This window comes from Talpa europaea (genome assembly GCF_964194135.1).
Source record: "Talpa europaea genome assembly, chromosome: 8".
In the NCBI taxonomy this organism is placed as follows: Eukaryota; Metazoa; Chordata; class Mammalia; order Eulipotyphla; family Talpidae; genus Talpa; species Talpa europaea.
Window position 1 is genome coordinate 112,567,662 of NC_140075.1, and position 17,865 is coordinate 112,585,526.

Below are 17,865 nucleotides of genomic sequence, written 5' to 3' on the forward strand. Positions count from 1 at the left end.
AAATTGTATCATATCACTTAGAAAAAATTTTAACATGGTTCAGTTCAACAGAAACAGTCTCCTAATCTCCTCTGTAAGTCACATGCTGTACACCAAATGGCTCTATCTACATGTATATGACAGGCCACATTATACAAGATCTTAAAGAACTGATGCCTTGATTGTACAGGGACACAGATACAGTATTTAAAAACCAACAAAGTCCCACAAACAATAAAACTGTTCTCAATTCAACAGTTTACAGTAGTACCATAAGAGTAAGAAGCTCCAACATGCTTATTAAATAAATTGCAAAGAATTTCCATACTTAGTAAGATCAACTTGGATTTTAACATACTTTAAAGAAAAAATTTCATATTTCAATTCCAAGAATAGAGCATGGCCAGGCAGCAATGCAGAAGGGCAGTGTGAAAGTGCAAGAAATTTTCCTTATACACTGGGTGTGTGACAGAAGTTACAGACCAGGAGTCCCATATTTGCAACATGGAAGTTCAGAAGAGCCTGTATTTCTAGTCTGAACACCCTGTTTGAAACGTTTGATTTGAAATTTTATTATGCACAAAATGTTTAAAGTTTCCTTCTTGGGAATGAAGAAAGGTTCAGACCTCTTCCATATGGCATCCTGGAAACCCAAACACACAGATGTATGGCATAAGGTGGGGGAAGAAGAATCTGGGGTGTTAATTACAAAAAAAAAAAAAAAAAAAAAAAAAGACTGTGTCCAATACACTCATACTAATGATTTCAAAGGTTGAGTTTCAAAGATGAAGATGAAGTTTTAAATATCCAACTTGGCAGGTCATAGAATTTTACCACATCTTCAAAACAGTATATATTATTATAGCACAACAGAAAAAATTTTCATATATCTAAGTATTTTCTAAACATAAATGGTGTTTCTGAAAATTTGTTCAACATGGTGAACATACCAGGGCTAAGTGCCTATACAAATAATTGCATTCTGGCTGTAAAGAGAGGAGACTGCCCCACATGTAGAAGGCCAATACACAGTAACTTCTAAGAGGAGACAAATGACACTGAGATGAGAAAAGCCAAAGTACTTGATATGGAGAAACCTAAATTATGATGGTAAGTCTCACACATTCTTCTGGTTTCTCAAACTTTGAGAAACTCAACAGTTTGAGAAACCAAAATCACGTCACTGGAATTTAAGCAGTTTCAATGCTGAATCCCAGCATCTAGTGAGGGATCTAACACCCACCCTTGGGTCCCTGGATCCCTGAGAAGGAGTCAGTCAGGTGCTGCTGAAGGCATGCCACCGGCAGTCTTCAACAACTCTCACACCCAGGGCAGATATCGCTCAGGCCAGGTCTGAATTTTTCTAAAATTATATCACTTTCAATTAAACACACAAACATAGACTGAACTGTATATTGTACTTAATACACACAGATTAAGAATCTGCAATGAGACCTAACCACAGTCTTGAAAGACTACAGATAAGAGCATAGTCTCATTGGCAGACTCATTTATGAATCAAAATTCCTGTTATAGTATTCAGATTTTCTGGTTCAATGTGTGACACTGCTAAAATTTAGTATGTTTCCACCTAGCATAATTATGTTACCAAGAGTAACTGAGGAATGTTGTAATATACTAAGAAATATAAATTGTACCTGATAATCCAATCTACTGAGTTTGTTATAAGGAAGGCAACATAAATAGGTTAATTCTTAGATGAAGACCTTTATATTTTTTTAGAGAATGACTTCTTTTCAATTGGCTCCAGAAGCCAATCTTGAAGAAGCAAACACTTTCAACAGATCTCCAACTCGATTTGCCTTTCTCCACAGCTGGATTACCTCTCAAGATAACACAGGTGCAAGAGGCAAATCGTTAGATAAAACATCACTGTCACTCATTAAAAACAAACAAAACCCAACTGCAAACATGTTAGAATTTATTTACTAGATTTGTTACTATTCAGTGCTTTTAAATGAAATGGTTTATTTAGCAAATCCACTTGTGGAATTTGTAATTTAACCTTTGTCTTTAAAATTAACTGAATTTGTATAAGATGCATTTTCTGAGAAGCAAATGGCAGACAGGCCAGAATTTTTTTTTTTTTTTTTTGAGAAACCCATTACCAAGATTAGTAGCATAAATTCTTGAACAATCATAACTACATTTCATTTCCCTTTCTCTTTAGAAACCAGAAAGGAAAATAAAAAAATGGACTGGCTCAAGTTTTAAAAAGCATTATTCTAGATCACGTTATATAACGTCTCTAAAGATTATATGCATAAGTAATTATCACTTTAAATAAATAAGTATTTATCACTTTTATAATTATCTTTATTTATGAGCTCTCTTAACCCCCAGAGATAATCACTATTTAGAAAAATCATAAGAGGAAAATGATGTTACAGTTTAATAGACTATTCAAAAAGTACAGAATTTTAAATAGACTTAACTTAATATGAAAATAAGCAGATCTAAGCATCATTGCTGAAAAATTTGTGATTATTAATTTGCTACATATTTACTTGCATTTAAATGCTTATAAACACCTTAATGGTTTAGAGAAAGACATCCTTGATTATTACCAAAATTTCCCACAGAGAGAAGATTAGTGGAAGATATATCAGTAAACAGATAATTTCCACATGACATATACTAGAAAAAATTCTAAAATTCTACAAAAAGAGCACCTACCCCAATGCTATAGTAATATTACAGTTTGTGGAACTACCTTTTAACTGGTCAATATCAATTGTTAACAAGGTCAGTTGGGCAAAATGAAAGGCATAGCCTATATGTATAAAATGTATAATTTATGTATAAAATGTACCCCTTCTGCTGTCAGAAACACAATCAATTCTGTCCCAAACTGTGAGGCAGCCAAATGACTCAAATTTGTTCTATGAGTTTAAGATATTTAGATAGTTCCTTCAATTCTGGAGTAACAACATGGTACCAGAAGAGAAATATAGAGACCGACATCAAGTGTCATACAATAGTGTCAATCTTTTCAAAAAGTCTTTATTATATCTTCTATATTTTTAATTAAGACAATTTAATTAACATGTTAAATAGTTCTAAGTGAGGTCAAATATACTGAAAAAGATTTATACTATTACCATGAAATATTGAAGGACAATCCATTGGAAATGTGTGATTTTCTTTTTTATAGATAACCTCACATTAAGCAGCTATAATTTTTGATTTGGAAAATCATTTCAAGTAGTTTACCTTGTAAACTGGCACTAAAGACAACATGAAGGACAATTTAAATGGAATAATATAAAGTAGACTCCTCAAAAACATGAGTTATATATCTACTTCCCTCTACTCAGAAACTCTAACTTATCATACATCAAAAATAATTACCCTTTAATTAACTTTTAAACTTCAATATTTATTATTACTACTATTATTGTTACCCAACGTTTTCATAATCAGGTTCACCTCTGGACTGCAGCTAAATGTTCTTTTAAAAAAAAAAAAAGCAGAGATCTCATTGGCACCAACATTTCTAATAAAAAAGAATTAATTTTAGAAGTGACATTATTTTATTACTAAATTTATTACATATTTCTGCTTACTTTAAAAACTTTAAATGGTATTAAAGTTAGTGCATTTAAAATATTTTTTTCCCCACTCTGTCACAATATATACCTGAAAGCTAGCAAAATAGACTAGAGGATGTGAGGTAGGCCAAAAATCTTGGTTTATGTAGAAATTTGGGGAAATTTTTTCTTCTTATGTCAGAGAGATCTATGACCATTACCATCAGGTATCACATATAAAAACAGGAAAAAGGAAATACCCACCTAGCTTTGCCTCAGATGTGTCCATCTCCCATTTGCTTTTCGGAATGTAACCCTAAATCGTACACAGAGAGAAGCTCGAAGGGTTAGAAAGAGACACATACATGCATATCACTTTTGAACTGGAAAAGCATTAACACTGGGAATGGATTCAGTTTCCACTCACTAGTTATAAATATATCCTTAGGGAAAATACAGTCTCATTATCTTTGAAGAAACTGAATTATTAAATTCACCCAAATTCACTGCCCCGATTTCAGAGTAGTCACTTCAGAATAGTATCATGAAGGCGCTTTGAGGCAACTACAGTTCAGGACACACACTCATCTGAACAACAACTGTACAGCAAATATGGTAAGAATGTACTGTAGTTACTGTGCTAATATTAATCATTCAGAGTACCAGAGGATTTGTAATACTAAGTTTGTTACTTTCTAAACACAACTGCTATTCTCAAGTGATAGTAGCCATGAGGTCCAAAGAGAGTTCCAGTGTAATTTTAAATACTCAAAAGAAAGGAGGAAACTTGGTATCACTGAACCCAACTATTTAGTTCAACTTCATTTCAAAGTGAATCCACTTTAAAAATCAATCCATTTACCAGTTAGATCTCACAAAGACTAATAACTTTACTGAATCAATTTTTCATTAGTTGGACACTAGGTTATCATTTCTGATGTCTTTTAAAGTTATACTTTCCTATTATAGGAAAAACCAGAAATCTCCACAGACAATTTACATATTATTTAATAAAATAACTGGGTGTTTTATTTCAAGCAAAGTCTGGTAAGATTTCAAATTTCTTAATGTAGTTATTTAACTATGTAGTAATCCTTTCCGTTTGTTCACTTAGCAAGTATATGCTTGTTGCCTGTAATTCACTGATTCCCTTTTTCCTTCACTTGCACTGTTTTCTATTAGACCCTAAAATACAGAACTTTAATATCAGGATTTATACAGGACACACTCATCAAAGGTGTCAGTATCATCTTTGAAGGATCAATATATCTCTTGATTATTAGGAGTGCTCAAGTTCATAGAACAGACTGACACACAGATAAGATGGACAGTATGTTGACCGTTTCATGACAACAGCTTCTGTGGAAGCATTCTCTTACTAGATCATCATTATTCTTCCAGGAAACCTATTAAGTTTATATATTTCTAGTCTTTAAGCCAGACTAATAATTCAAGTTTAGTTTACTAGGCAGTACTTCAGGTGATATATTACACCATCTTTTCCCAAACACATTTCTAGAACAAACCAAAACAATGTTGAAGTGGTGGTGCTGAAAGTTATAAGTACTGATGAAATTTTGTACAAGTTATAGCTCAAAAAAATCATCTGAAATCTTAAGCATCACTAGAATAATATATAAATTCTGAGTCATGTCTACTAAGTTCACTAAAGAAGGCAAAATATCATACCAAAGATCCCGTCCCTCCCCACTCTCCCGCAAAATATTTTCTTACCCAAGAAAACTTTGGATTTCACCCAGATGTAGTAATCAGTACAGAAGAGACAATGCAAAGTTTACTGAGAATTCCATTAAAATGGTATGAACGAGACTTGCTCTTAACCCTTTGGTTAAAATTTTCCAGGAATCTTTTACTCTTGGGATAGACTCCAACAGTAGAAGATCTGGATTCGGCATTTTTCAATGGGTTAAGAGAAGTTTCATAACATAAAGATATGCAAAACAAGTGTATTGATTTCCCCCTGCTGGAATCATCCTGTCTTCCTTAAGACTTCTCAATGCTCAAAATGTTAGGCCCCATGGAAATAAAAGAGATGTCCACCAGGGTAAAGTTCTAAGACTACCTTGTCATGTTTTTGATGTACAAAAAATAGTATTACAGTATGTTTCATTTTTAAAAACAATAGTACATTAAATTAAATTAAAATTAAAAGTTGCAAGTTTTGACCTACCCCCTAAGCAAGTCAGATGTTATGAACCATACCCTGAACTGAAATCTCCACAAAAAGAAGACGATCTTCAGAAAGCTAACATTACAAACTTCTCACATGATTACTTTCTAGTGTACACGCTGCAAGTAGCTAAAGAGGTCATTAGCCAGGTTTCAGAACAGCGTGAACCTTTAAGTGAATTTCTTTCCTACATTTCAGAGCATAATTATATTAAATACAAACTAAGAAAAATATTTTGTTTAAAGAAAAAAACATACTGAGACTTAAATGCCATTAATTTAAAAGCCTATTTTTTAATCCACATATAAAAACTAGGAGTGTAGAGGTTGATACCATCTCTATATAATCACACAGTTTCTAGCCAGCATCTTCTATATCACACATGGTTCAATGGGACCACTTCTTAAAGAGTCTGTATCCTTTAGGGGGGTAGGAATCAGGGTTCTTGTTTTGTACATTTTCATAAGAATGAGAAAAGCAGTTTTAGCAAGGGCTGAGTATCAAATAAACAGAGTATTTGGGATCAAAAAAAGCAACACTATTCCAAGGCATTGCTAATCTCTGTACCTCATTAGCAAACACTGAAAAGTACATAATTGTATAAGTCACATATTCTTGAATGACAGGGTAAGACAAACATCTCCACAGAGGTGTGATTAAAAGCATTTACAGTAAGTACATGGGAACTTTGAACTCACACTACGTAAGCCTCTAATCAGCCTAAGCAAGATGTATTGCCTACACAGTCAAATCATTTTCCCATTACTTAATAGAATAAAATGCATAAGAAACAAATCCAACAGTCAGTGGCAACCCTCTGCCTCCTGACTCAGTAAGTTCTTCTGCCTCAGTTGGCAGATACTCAACATTGAGATCTTGTAGGAAAGAAGAGACAATTACGCACATGTTGGGTAGGCTGTTACCACCTATATGCTGGAGTGTAAGAGTACCCTTGCACATGTAATTGATTATCTTAAAAAATTTGTACTCTCCTAAAACACCCACAAATGAATAGAAGGGTAGGTTTCTTAGCATCCTTAAAATTATAACAACATGGCTGAGTGTTCTCTTGCTCAGGGGAAAATAAAACATACCCAAAAATCTCCTTGAAGATGATTATGGAAATGCTTAATGCATTTAAGCATTAGTAATCTGCTCACAGAGCTGAACCTAAACCCTTAAGAATTTCAATAGAGACACTCTGTTCAAAGTGGTTGGTCTGTCTCCTACCAGTTCGCTTTCCTCTTCCTCTGCATCTTTCTTTTCTTCCTTCTGTTCTTCTATATTTGCATCAAAATCTTCCATCTCTACCTATACCACCCAATAATCATTAAAAAAAAAAAGAGGTTGTATTATTTAGTCATTCACCGAGGTCTGAAATCAGCACAATTATCGATAGCAAAACTGCACAGACTTACTGTTATATACTGACGACTAAACTTTGAAATATAACTGATAAGAGATGGAATGGTATTTCTGCCTTTCATTTTCCATCTTTACAATTTCATATAAAGTTCTAAGTTATCTGTTTTGAATGCATATGGATTACTAGGATTTCTTTTTAAAACCTTTAACAAATATTTTTCCAATTAAATAAAACATGGATATGATTCAAATTTTAAAAGATAAGAAACGGGACGTGAAAAGTAAGATGATAGTAGTGTGCCCAGAGTGGTAACAATGCAAATACAAAGTAGATGGATTAAGAAAGTATAAGATGGGGCCTCCCAGGTGGCGCAAGGGATTGAGCATCAGCACCGTGAAGCAATCCGCAGCTACTGCAGCATGAGTTCAATCCCCGGCCAGGGAGGTGACCCACATGGCGTGGCAGACCTCTTCTGACTCGCCCGCTGTATTTCAGTAGATCTGCCTGTTCTGCTTCCCACTGTCTCTGGTGAATCCTCTCATCCCCACCCCTACACTTCTGGCCTGTACCCCAGTTCTTGTATGCATATATAAATGGCTCTTTGAAAAAAAAAAAAAAGAAAGTGTTTATGAGGTAAAATAAATAAAGCTTATATGTGGACTACATGGTAGATAGATAGGGTAAAATGTTGGTAGAGAGTGCAACCAAATTTCAGTAACCATGTCACTGGTGGGTTTAATTGAAAGAAAAAACCAAGAAGAGGAAAAAGTTTGGGTGAATTACATACTAGATAGGATGATTTTGAGATACACTAAGGTAATTTATGTTTTTTACATAGAGAATTGGGAAAATAATGATATAATTATAAAAATCACCCACAGTCCCTCCACTAAGATATAACTGCTGTTAAGATGTTAATAAAACTCGTTGCAGTTTTTACAATGAAATATTAAGGGCACATTGTGGCAATTTTCTTCCAACAAATTAATAACTGATTTACACTAGAATCATCAGAGAGAAAGTTTGCTGGGGAACAGGGTATTTTTCTCAAAGTATTTCCCTACAGATTACTTATTACAAAGAGAAAAAGGTAGAACAATTTGGATACCACCTTAACCAAGTGATAACATTTAAATCACTAATAATGAAATAAACTGACACATATGGCTCCTGATATAATTCACTGAGGACACATCACTTTAATATAGAGTCTCAATAATGTTTAACCTAAACCTAATCATATGGAAACAACTGGACAAAACCAAATAGAGGATCTTTCTATATAACTGGCTTATACGCTTCAAAAATTCTTTGTTTTCATGACAATGACATGGTTGACAAACTATTTTGATATTAAGGAGCTGGATGTTGGGTTTTTAAAAATTTCTATAAAGCACATTAGAGGGGAAACTGGTGAAATTTGAATATGGAATATAAGTGAGATCATTAAAAAAGTTTAATTGAGGAAATGTATGTTACTTAGTATAATATTTTATCAATGTTAAATTTCCTGAATTGATATTTGACTTCCAATTTGGTAAGAGAATAGCCTTGTTCTCGGAAGATACCAAAACATTTAGGGTAAAAGGTTATGAAATTTGCAACTTAACACTCAAATGGTTCCACAATAATAATGATAGTAGTAGTGGCTATAGTAACATGTACTTATTTATGACCAGAAAAATGTGGCACAATATTAACAACTGATGAATCTCAATGAAAGTTGAGTAGATGGTTGAGAGAAATACTTAAACTTCTCTAAAAGTTGTACAGGCGTCCTTATACTATTCATGCAACTTTTCTGTAGTGGCGCAGCGGTTGAGCACTGGGCTGCGAAGCTGCCCGCAGCCTCTGCACCGCTGGTTCAATCCTGGACAGCTGGTGAGGGTCCCACATGGCGCGACAGACCTCTCCTGCCGTGCCCGCTGCTCCCCTCAGCAGTGTATTTCGTCACTCTGCCTGTTCTGTTCCCAGCTCTGGCTCTGGTGAATTCTCTCACCCTTCTGCGCTTTAGACTGTACCCAGTACTTGTATAAATAAATAAATAAATAAATAAATAAACCTTAAAAAAAAAAAAATTTTTTTCCAAAGTGAAAAAAAAGACCGCATTGGCATTGCAAATGAGCCAACGGGCACTCACCTCTTCAATAGCAGCATCCTGCAGTAAAGAACGAATGTCCAGACGCATCATATGACGAGGTGCAGTTTCCCAGTGATCAGCCATCTATTGAGAGAGTAAGTAGGTTAATTTACCTCCAGAAATTACTCACAAGAAAGACTAAGTGAACAACCAAGACAAATTTTAACTAATATTCTGAAATCTAACAGGAAAGTTCCAGGAAAAGTTTGGCAACCTCTTTCACATAGAAAATGATAAAACCATCAACTGAAGCAGGGAGAAAAGATATTTAAAGTACGGGGATAAGCAAGAATTTTTAGTCAACTGTGTGATTAACAAAATGAAGTTCAGGGGCCTCCCTGGTGGCACAAGGGGTTAAATGTCAGTGCTATGACACAATCAGCAGTTACTGCAGCACAAATTCAATCCCCAGCCAGGGAGGTGACCCACATGGCGTAGCAGACCTCTCCTGTCTTGTCTGCTGCTCCCTTCAGCAGTGTATTTAAGTCAATCCGCCTGTTCTGCTCTCCACTTGGTCTCTGATGAATCCTCTGACCTCCTGCACCTCTGGTCTACAGCCCAGCTCTTGTATGCATAAATAAATAAATCTTAAAAAAAAAGGAAGTTCAGAATACAATATTTTTTATGTTTCCAAAAGTCACCTTATTTATTTCTTTAAGCTTTCTCCCATGAATATTTCTCTTGCCACAAGTCTGGTTATCTGCGCTCATTTCAGCCAAATATACCTAAGAAAGAATGAATAATGATTATGTAAACAAATGTAGCACTTATATGATGACACACAGTACTCTAAAGTTCTTTTATGAGTATATATACCTCAAATCCCTTGGTTTTTGCTGCACTCCAAAACTGGTCAAAATGTCTAACTCTGTCATTGATGGCATCTAAGATGATGAAGGGGAAAAAACCATCATCCAGAGTCTTTTTGAAAGTTTTGAACATGCTGGTGCGGTAGGTCTCCTCCATCTCAGCTTCATATTCATATTCCATTACCTAAGATCCCCAAAAGAAATATGGAGTTAGCAAAAGCGAAAAAATCATCCTCAACCTGTTCCCTGATTTTCTTCACACCTGATTACTAAAGTTTGTGTTCAAAAAAAAAAAAGGATAGAGAAATCTTTGTATTTAGAAGAGCACATTTCTCTCTGACTATGTCTTCCTGTATATATCTTTAAATAAAGCAAAATGTCCAACGGGCATATGAAATAATGTTCAACATCACTTGTAATCAGGGAAATGCAAATCAAAACCACTATGAGATACCACCTTACACTAGTGAGAATGGTACATATTAAAAAAAACTAGCAACAACAAATATTGGCGAGGATGTGGAGAAAAACAAACTCTCCTACACTGCGGGTGGGAATGCAAAGAGGGTCAACCACTATGGAAAGCTGTGTGGAGATTCCTCAAACTGCTAATACTGGAGCTTCCATATGACCCAGCAATTCCACTCCTTGGAATCTAACCAAAGGACACAAAAACATTAATTCAAAAGGACAACTGCACCCCTATGTTTACTGCAGCACTATTTACAATAGCTAAGCTATGGAAACAACCCAAGTGCCCAAAAATAGATGACTGGAGCAAGAAGATGTGGTATATGTAGACGACAGAGTATTACTCAGCAATCAAAAAAGATAGACTCATGCCATTCGTAGCAACATGGATGGAGTTGGAAGGGATTATGCTCAGTGAAATAAGCCAGAAAAAAATATAATGGATGGTTTCTCTTATAGGAGGAATGTAGAGGAACCAAATAAGTGATCAGGAAAAAAAAAATAATTATAAGATAAAAATCAAAATTAATAGGTAACTATAAATGAGAGACATTCTGCAGGGGAGAAGGGAGAGGAATGAAAATAGGGGAGGCACTAGCACAAGGGACTATGGTGATGGTGCACAGGTGAACTGGTGGTGGGAATTTTAGGGGGACTATACCTGAGCGGAGAAAGCACACACTGTACAAAAATGAAGAATGATGTAAAACATAGACAAAATTGAAAAAATAAATAAAATTAAATAAATAAATCGAAATGTAATCTGAGAGGAATATAGCATACCTTCTTTTTTACTTTCTTTCCAGAATCAGGATCTTTTTCCTCTTTTTCCACTTCAGTGATGAAGTAATCATCCAGGCTTAGAACTCTCGGTGCAGGTCCTCCAAATTCTACCTCTTTATCCTAAGAATCATAGAGTTAAGAAAGTTAAAGTGAATTTATAGAATAAATTAATGAATGCTCATCTAAGTTTCCCCTTGTGGCTAAATAATAACCAATTTTCTGGTAGTTTCAAATCAAGCAGAGGCAAAAATATTTGTCCAAGCAGATCAAAAATTAATATGGGATCACATTTACTGCATGGGCCAACTAGAAAGGATCAAATGGGAAACATCTGTATTGAAATCATACCGCTGCTAAGGCAAGTGGCTAACAAAAATCAACTGATTCTTTGGCTTTTCTATACTCACTCGAATGAGTTTTGCAACATGTGTCTTTCCACTGCCAGGCAATCCTCTCATTATAACAACAATCTGAAACATAATGTAAAAAAAAAATCAGAAAATTTTTTTAACAAAGAGATTTTGTAGTTAATAATGATCTATAATTCTCCAGTATAGATCTCATGATAGTCTATACAATAAACCTTAAAAAATGTGATAGGATAGAAATAATATAAAATATGCTTCTGACCTGAAAGGAATTACATTAGAAATAGTAGGAATATATTTGGGAAATTCACAAGTATAAGGAAATCAAGCCCCACACTCCCAAAAAAAAGAAATCAAAAGAATAATCAGGACATACTATGGGGTAAATAAAAATGAAGATACAATAGAGCAAAAATTTATGGGATGCAGCTAAAGCAAAAATTTTCAGCTAGGAATGCCTACATAAATGAAAAAGAAAGATCTCAAAGCAATAACTTCATCTTCCATCTTAAGACACTGGAAAAAGGAAAACAAACTAACCCTAACGTGAGCAGAAAGAAGGAAATAATAATTAGTCTAAACTAATGAAGTCCCCTAATTATCCCTCTTATTTATTTCATATATATCATCAAGCCAAATCCATTTTTCCCCTTTTTAAGATACAAAGAATTGGACTCTTAAGGAATTACTTTCTTTAGTTTTCAACATCTTTTTTGCCACATAGTTAAGCTTCTCAAAGATTCTGTAGGGCAGGCAGTATATGAAACTATATGATGATTTACAAATGGTAAGATGGCTTGAATCTGATATTATTGCTATGTCACAGAAAAGTTGAGAAATTCTGTTCAGGGTATTAAAAAGATCTCTAATCAATCAGGCTCTGATTTGCAAGAAAACTAGTCAACTACATAGGACTCACTCTCTCAGGTCTGCTCTCCCGGCCAGGTGGTTTCAAAATATCATCTACATTCTTAGATTCAGGCTTCTTCTCAACACGTGGAGCTGGAGGGGGTTGGTGGCTTAGTGAAGGAGCTGGCAGAGGCAGTCGCTCCTCCTGATAAGTTCTTCGTTCTCCTAGGATTCCAGCAATTGAACAAAATTATTGCTGCATAGTAAATTAATTTGAATTTTAACACTCATCCCATTCATCTGAAGGTAATATAATTCATGATGATTTGGGAGCCACTTTTAACCTTGAGTAGAAAAGTTTATAGTAATTAAATCTACTGAAATCAAGAAAATGAAAAAATCTAGGTATGATTTCAGGCAAACAATGTTTTGAAAAATACTGAATTTATCCTTGTTTATATGAAATTTAGGAAGAAAAGTTAAGTAACAGGACACAGAAAAATCATATCTATTTTGCTGGATAGTCCCAAGTATGATGTAAAGCCAGCTCTGTAACTTTTGGTTATGGTTTTTAAGCTGAGTGCTACCAGCTTAGGAAAGTATGTTTGTGTTCTTATAAATAGGTATGAGTTTCTGGTTTAAGTAAACTAAAGTCTGAATGTCCAACAACAAGGACCTTATATTTTATCCATTCAATGGAATTTCATAGAGTCATTAATAGGTTGCTTGTGGAAAAATGTATATGGTTCAACATCAGTAGGAACAAGCACAAAAAAGAAATTGTATTTATACTCTGTATAAATTGTATTTATATTTTGATTACAACATAAATGTGAAGAGAGAATGAGCGAAAACAATAGTAGTATGTGGGTGGATTATAAGTAATTTTGTTTCTCTTTTTCAAAGTTTCTTTGATAGTATAAAAATTGTTTTATTACATTGTTATTTTTTATAATGCTGCCACATCTGAGAAATAATAACTGCATTCACTATACACATTTAAATCCATAGCTACAATGGAAATTACCTCCCACTGTTTACAAACATCTCTTATAGTTATAAATAAGGCACTGCTCTACCTCCAAACATGGATGGTCCTTCATAGGCTGGTCTGTCAGACTTCCGGTCATAGGATGGCCTATCAAACCCCCCTCTTCTGGATGAGGAATGGTCTTTTTTGTCTCGATATGACTGAGATCTAGAAGGTTCAACAAGAGTGTTTTGGTAAGTGAAAAATATTTGGGGGTCTCTGCCTTATAATGCAACACCATCACATACCCAATTTATTCTATGGGTTACTATATAGTCACAATTTTTTTTTCTTTTTTGCTTTTCCATTCAGATCTGCCTTATAAACATATATCTGAAGAGTACAAGAACTGCAAAACAAACTGTTTGTCTATTAATTAAGTACTGCTGCGACTTTACTGACAGGAGTATTTCCTCTCCTTTCTAGCTATCTCCATATTCCATTTAGTTATCTGGAATTCAAGTAAGCAAAACTTAAGCACCAATTTTTCTAAAAATTGGTCCAAAACTGCTCTTTCCTCACCAAATTATATACACACCTGAATGAGAAGAACCGGTCAATTACCAAATTTCTTTTTAGATACAGAATTCTGTTGAACTTTAGTATATGCTAATTTGCACATCTGGTAAAGAAATTTTTCACAGTATACCTATCATCTCGAGGCCGACGATCTCTGTCAAATCGATCCCGGTCATAGTCAATAACACCACGATCCCGATCTCGGTCTCTGTGTGTCTCCCGATCCCTTTTGAAATCTCGATGATCTGTCATGATGTTACTTTGACGATCAAAATAAGGCTCACGGTCTCTGTCTCTATCATAACGATCACGTTGTCCTACATGCTCTACAAAAACAATTAGTAATATTTTTGACAGTAATGAGAATTATAATTATAAGAAATACATCCCTTTCCCTGAAATAAAAGGAGAAAAGTACATAACTAATTTTAGTACTAGTATAAATTGTTTCCTTAATTCAACTTATAAATCTTTTAGCTATATTAAAGGGGGAGTCCAGATAATCTCACAAAAAAGAAAATCAAGTGATAATTAGACCAAATAAAGTTCAAAAATACTTATATCTGTGGGACTCCTACCTGTCTCAAAAGTTGATCTTTCTGGTAATGGATCTGGGCGTAGAGTTATTCTTTCTCCATAGGGTATCTGTTCAACTTTATTAGTGGATATATCTGGTAAAAAAAAAAAAGTCAGGATAAAACACTGAAGAGTGAAGTTTAAGGAAGTCAAAGCTGAAACTAGCAATTCCTTTAGAATCCCAAATTCAAGTTTGCCACTTTACTCACCACGGCCATGGCCATAATCAACAGTCTGTTGCACTGGTGGGGGTTTGGACATTGGTGGCATACCCATAGGCAATGGGCCAGGAGGGGGAATGGAAGGATGAATAGGTGGGGGTGGTAGCACTGCAGTAGATGGAATTGCTGCAGTGTCAGATTTAAATTCTGAATTCAGTCCTTGTTCATCATTTGTATCCCAGAGACCATAGAAAGAATCTTCATCCCAGCGTTCCTGTTCCACAGATGAAGCTTGTGGCTTTATTATTGGAGGAGGAGGTGGAGGAGGAGGAGGAGGGGGTGGCGGTGGTGGTATTGGAATAGGTGGCCTGGTTACAGGAACAGATGATCTTGCTGGTGGAGCAGAAGGTCTCATAATTGAACCTGGTGGCTTGCCCATAGGAGGTGGTGGTCGATAGGATCCCGGAGGCTGGAAAACAAAGTAAATGACTTAGTGGACAAGCATATCACCATAATTTTTTTTTAAAGATTTATTTATTTATACAAGAACTGGGGTACAGGCCAGGTGTGCGGGAGGGTGAGAGGATTCACCAGAGACAGAGCAGGGAACAGAACAGGCAGACTGACAAAATACAGTGCTGAGGGGAGCAGCGAGACAGGAGAGGTCTGCAGCGCCATGTAGGTATCTCACTGGCAGGCCGGTATGGAAACTAGGCTTCAGAGGCTGTGGACAGCTGCACAGCATGGTGCTCAATCACTTGCACCACCAGGGCAGGCCCATCACCATACTTTTAAACATCAGGAGAAATTAAAATTTGGTTCTCAATTTATGACAGAAAAAATTGATAAGCTGGACTCACTCAAAATTAAAAAAATTTAGTGCTTTAAAATATACTATTAGAAAAATGAAGTGAGAAGTCAGAAAATATATGCAAATCACATTTGATAAAGGACCTGTATTCAGAATATTAAAAATTATAACTTAGTAAGACATATTAAAAAAAAACTAAGTGCAAAAGATTTGGATAGATATTTCTCCAAAGATATATGAATGTGAATAAGCACACAAAAAGGTGCTTAACATCATCAGTCATTAGGGAAATGCAAATCAAAACCACAATAACAACTGATGGCAAGTGTGCAGAAAACAAGAGCCCTATTAGATTGCTAACGGAAATGCAAAATGATGCTGCCAACTTTGGGAAATGGCTTGATGGTTTCTCAAAAAGTAAAACATAAATCTATCATACAACTCAGCAATTCCATTCCTACATAAATATCCGTGGGGAAAAAAAGCCTACCTAAAGACTTGCACACAAATATTTGTAACAGCATTATTAGATAACTCAAATGCCAATCAACTGGTGACTGGATAAATGACACATGGTATATCCATACAATAGATGACTACACTTTGCAATAACAGGAAACTTTTTGAAGTTTAAACACAAAAGTTTTAAAGTTTTTAAAGTAACTACTCATACTACAACATGGATGAACCTTGAAAACATGCTAAGTGAAAGAAGTTAGACACAAACGACCGCTTGTTTGTTGGTTCCACTTAAATAAAATGCCCAGAAAGTCAAATCTAAAGAAATAGAAAGCTGCTATGATTGTTGTGTGGGACTTCAGATTAGGAATGGGTATAAACTGCAAAGTGGCACAAGGTATCTTACTGGGGAGATGAAATGTTTTAAAACTGGTTTACTGTTTGGCTGCCCAACAGTAAAAAAAATCACTGAATTATAACTTAAAATGGGCAAATCATAGAATATATAAATTATACCTTAATTAGCTTTAAAAAAAAAAAAAGGTAAAAAAAGGGGAAACATTTCCCCTCAACATTATCACCCTTTCTCCCAATCTATTACACCTCTTTTTCTTCATCCAGAAAAACTTGTGTCCTAGCCCCTTCAATACAAGTGCTCCAGGCCCCCTTCTCCAAACATACTGAATTTCTAGGGATGGGGATCTAGTGCATTAGTGAAAACAAAAGCTTTCATGAGTAATTCTGATGTTTATCACTTAAGAACCTCTACTATAAACTAATTTCCTACTACATTAATTTATCTCCTTCATAAAAACAGTGAATTGCCAAAGAGAGAAACAAACTTTACTAACATTCTCACTTTTACTTGTTGTCTGGTTGACAACAGCAGTTTGTAGCAACACAGTGTTATTAGTACCGGCAAACAACAAAGCAAAGAAACCAAGCAGGACATTTAGTAATCTCTCCAAGGAGTGCCATTATAGTGCACAATGTTCACACTTACTTTCCCAAAGTAATGACCAAATGTCAACAGAAACACACATTACGTAGACAGTAGAAACCTCCTCACAGGTATGTCTTACCTACTCAATAAGGAAACTTCACTCTCAAATAAAATTTTAATTTACTCTCTACAAGCCTTATTTCTTTTAATTGATTTTTCTGATTTTTCTTCACTGACAGGTATTTTAGATCTTGGGAAGTCAACAATATACATTACTTCTGTATTTACTCATATATAAGTTGTGCTTTTTGAATAATAAAATGGATTTGGCTAATAAAGAACCTTATTTAGCTAGAGGTCACTATAAGCTAGAGTTCAAGTCAAACGTTATTATCTACAAATAAACTTTTAGGTGATGACACTTCACACTTTGTTAAGAAAATACCTATACAGGGTCTCCCTGGTGGCGCAGGGGTTAAAGACACAGCGGTATCAAGCTATCGCCAGCCATTGCAGCAGGAGTTTGATCCCCAGATGGCCAGGAAGCTGATCCACATGGTGTAGCAGACCTCTCCTGTCTTGCCCGCTGCTCCCCTCAGCAGTGTATTTCAGTGGATCTGCCCATTCTGCTCCCCACTCTCTCTAGTGAATCCTCTCACCCGCCCCACCCCTGCACCTATGGCTTACACCCCAGTTCTTGTATGCATATATAAATAAATCTTTTAAAAAAATGCCTGTATAGGACAAAACTATTGTGCCTGGAGCATAGCTATCAAAAGTTTTAAATATCTTAAGAAGTCAAGGGACTATGTGCTAAATAAAATAACAAGTACTTTATTCACAATATATAGTGAAAGCA

At 35.2% G+C, this 17,865-nt stretch overlaps 1 protein-coding gene across 2 annotated transcripts in view; it reads right to left on the bottom strand.

Annotated features, from left to right (window-relative positions):
- Positions 1–17,865, bottom strand: part of YLPM1 (YLP motif containing 1) — a gene marked incomplete at both ends in the record, with an annotated part of 62,693 nt that overhangs the window by 6,637 nt on the left and 38,191 nt on the right. For both annotated transcript variants that reach the window (XM_084241362.1, XM_084241361.1), the window contains 12 exons: positions 3,795–3,846; positions 6,952–7,032; positions 9,228–9,311; positions 9,869–9,952; positions 10,044–10,220; positions 11,291–11,410; positions 11,698–11,760; positions 12,578–12,732; positions 13,587–13,705; positions 14,187–14,382; positions 14,635–14,727; positions 14,842–15,262. In XM_084241362.1, the coding sequence (XP_084097488.1) occupies positions 3,795–3,846; positions 6,952–7,032; positions 9,228–9,311; positions 9,869–9,952; positions 10,044–10,220; positions 11,291–11,410; positions 11,698–11,760; positions 12,578–12,732; positions 13,587–13,705; positions 14,187–14,382; positions 14,635–14,727; positions 14,842–15,262 (1,645 nt within the window). The remainder of the gene's footprint in view (positions 1–3,794; positions 3,847–6,951; positions 7,033–9,227; positions 9,312–9,868; positions 9,953–10,043; positions 10,221–11,290; positions 11,411–11,697; positions 11,761–12,577; positions 12,733–13,586; positions 13,706–14,186; positions 14,383–14,634; positions 14,728–14,841; positions 15,263–17,865) is intronic.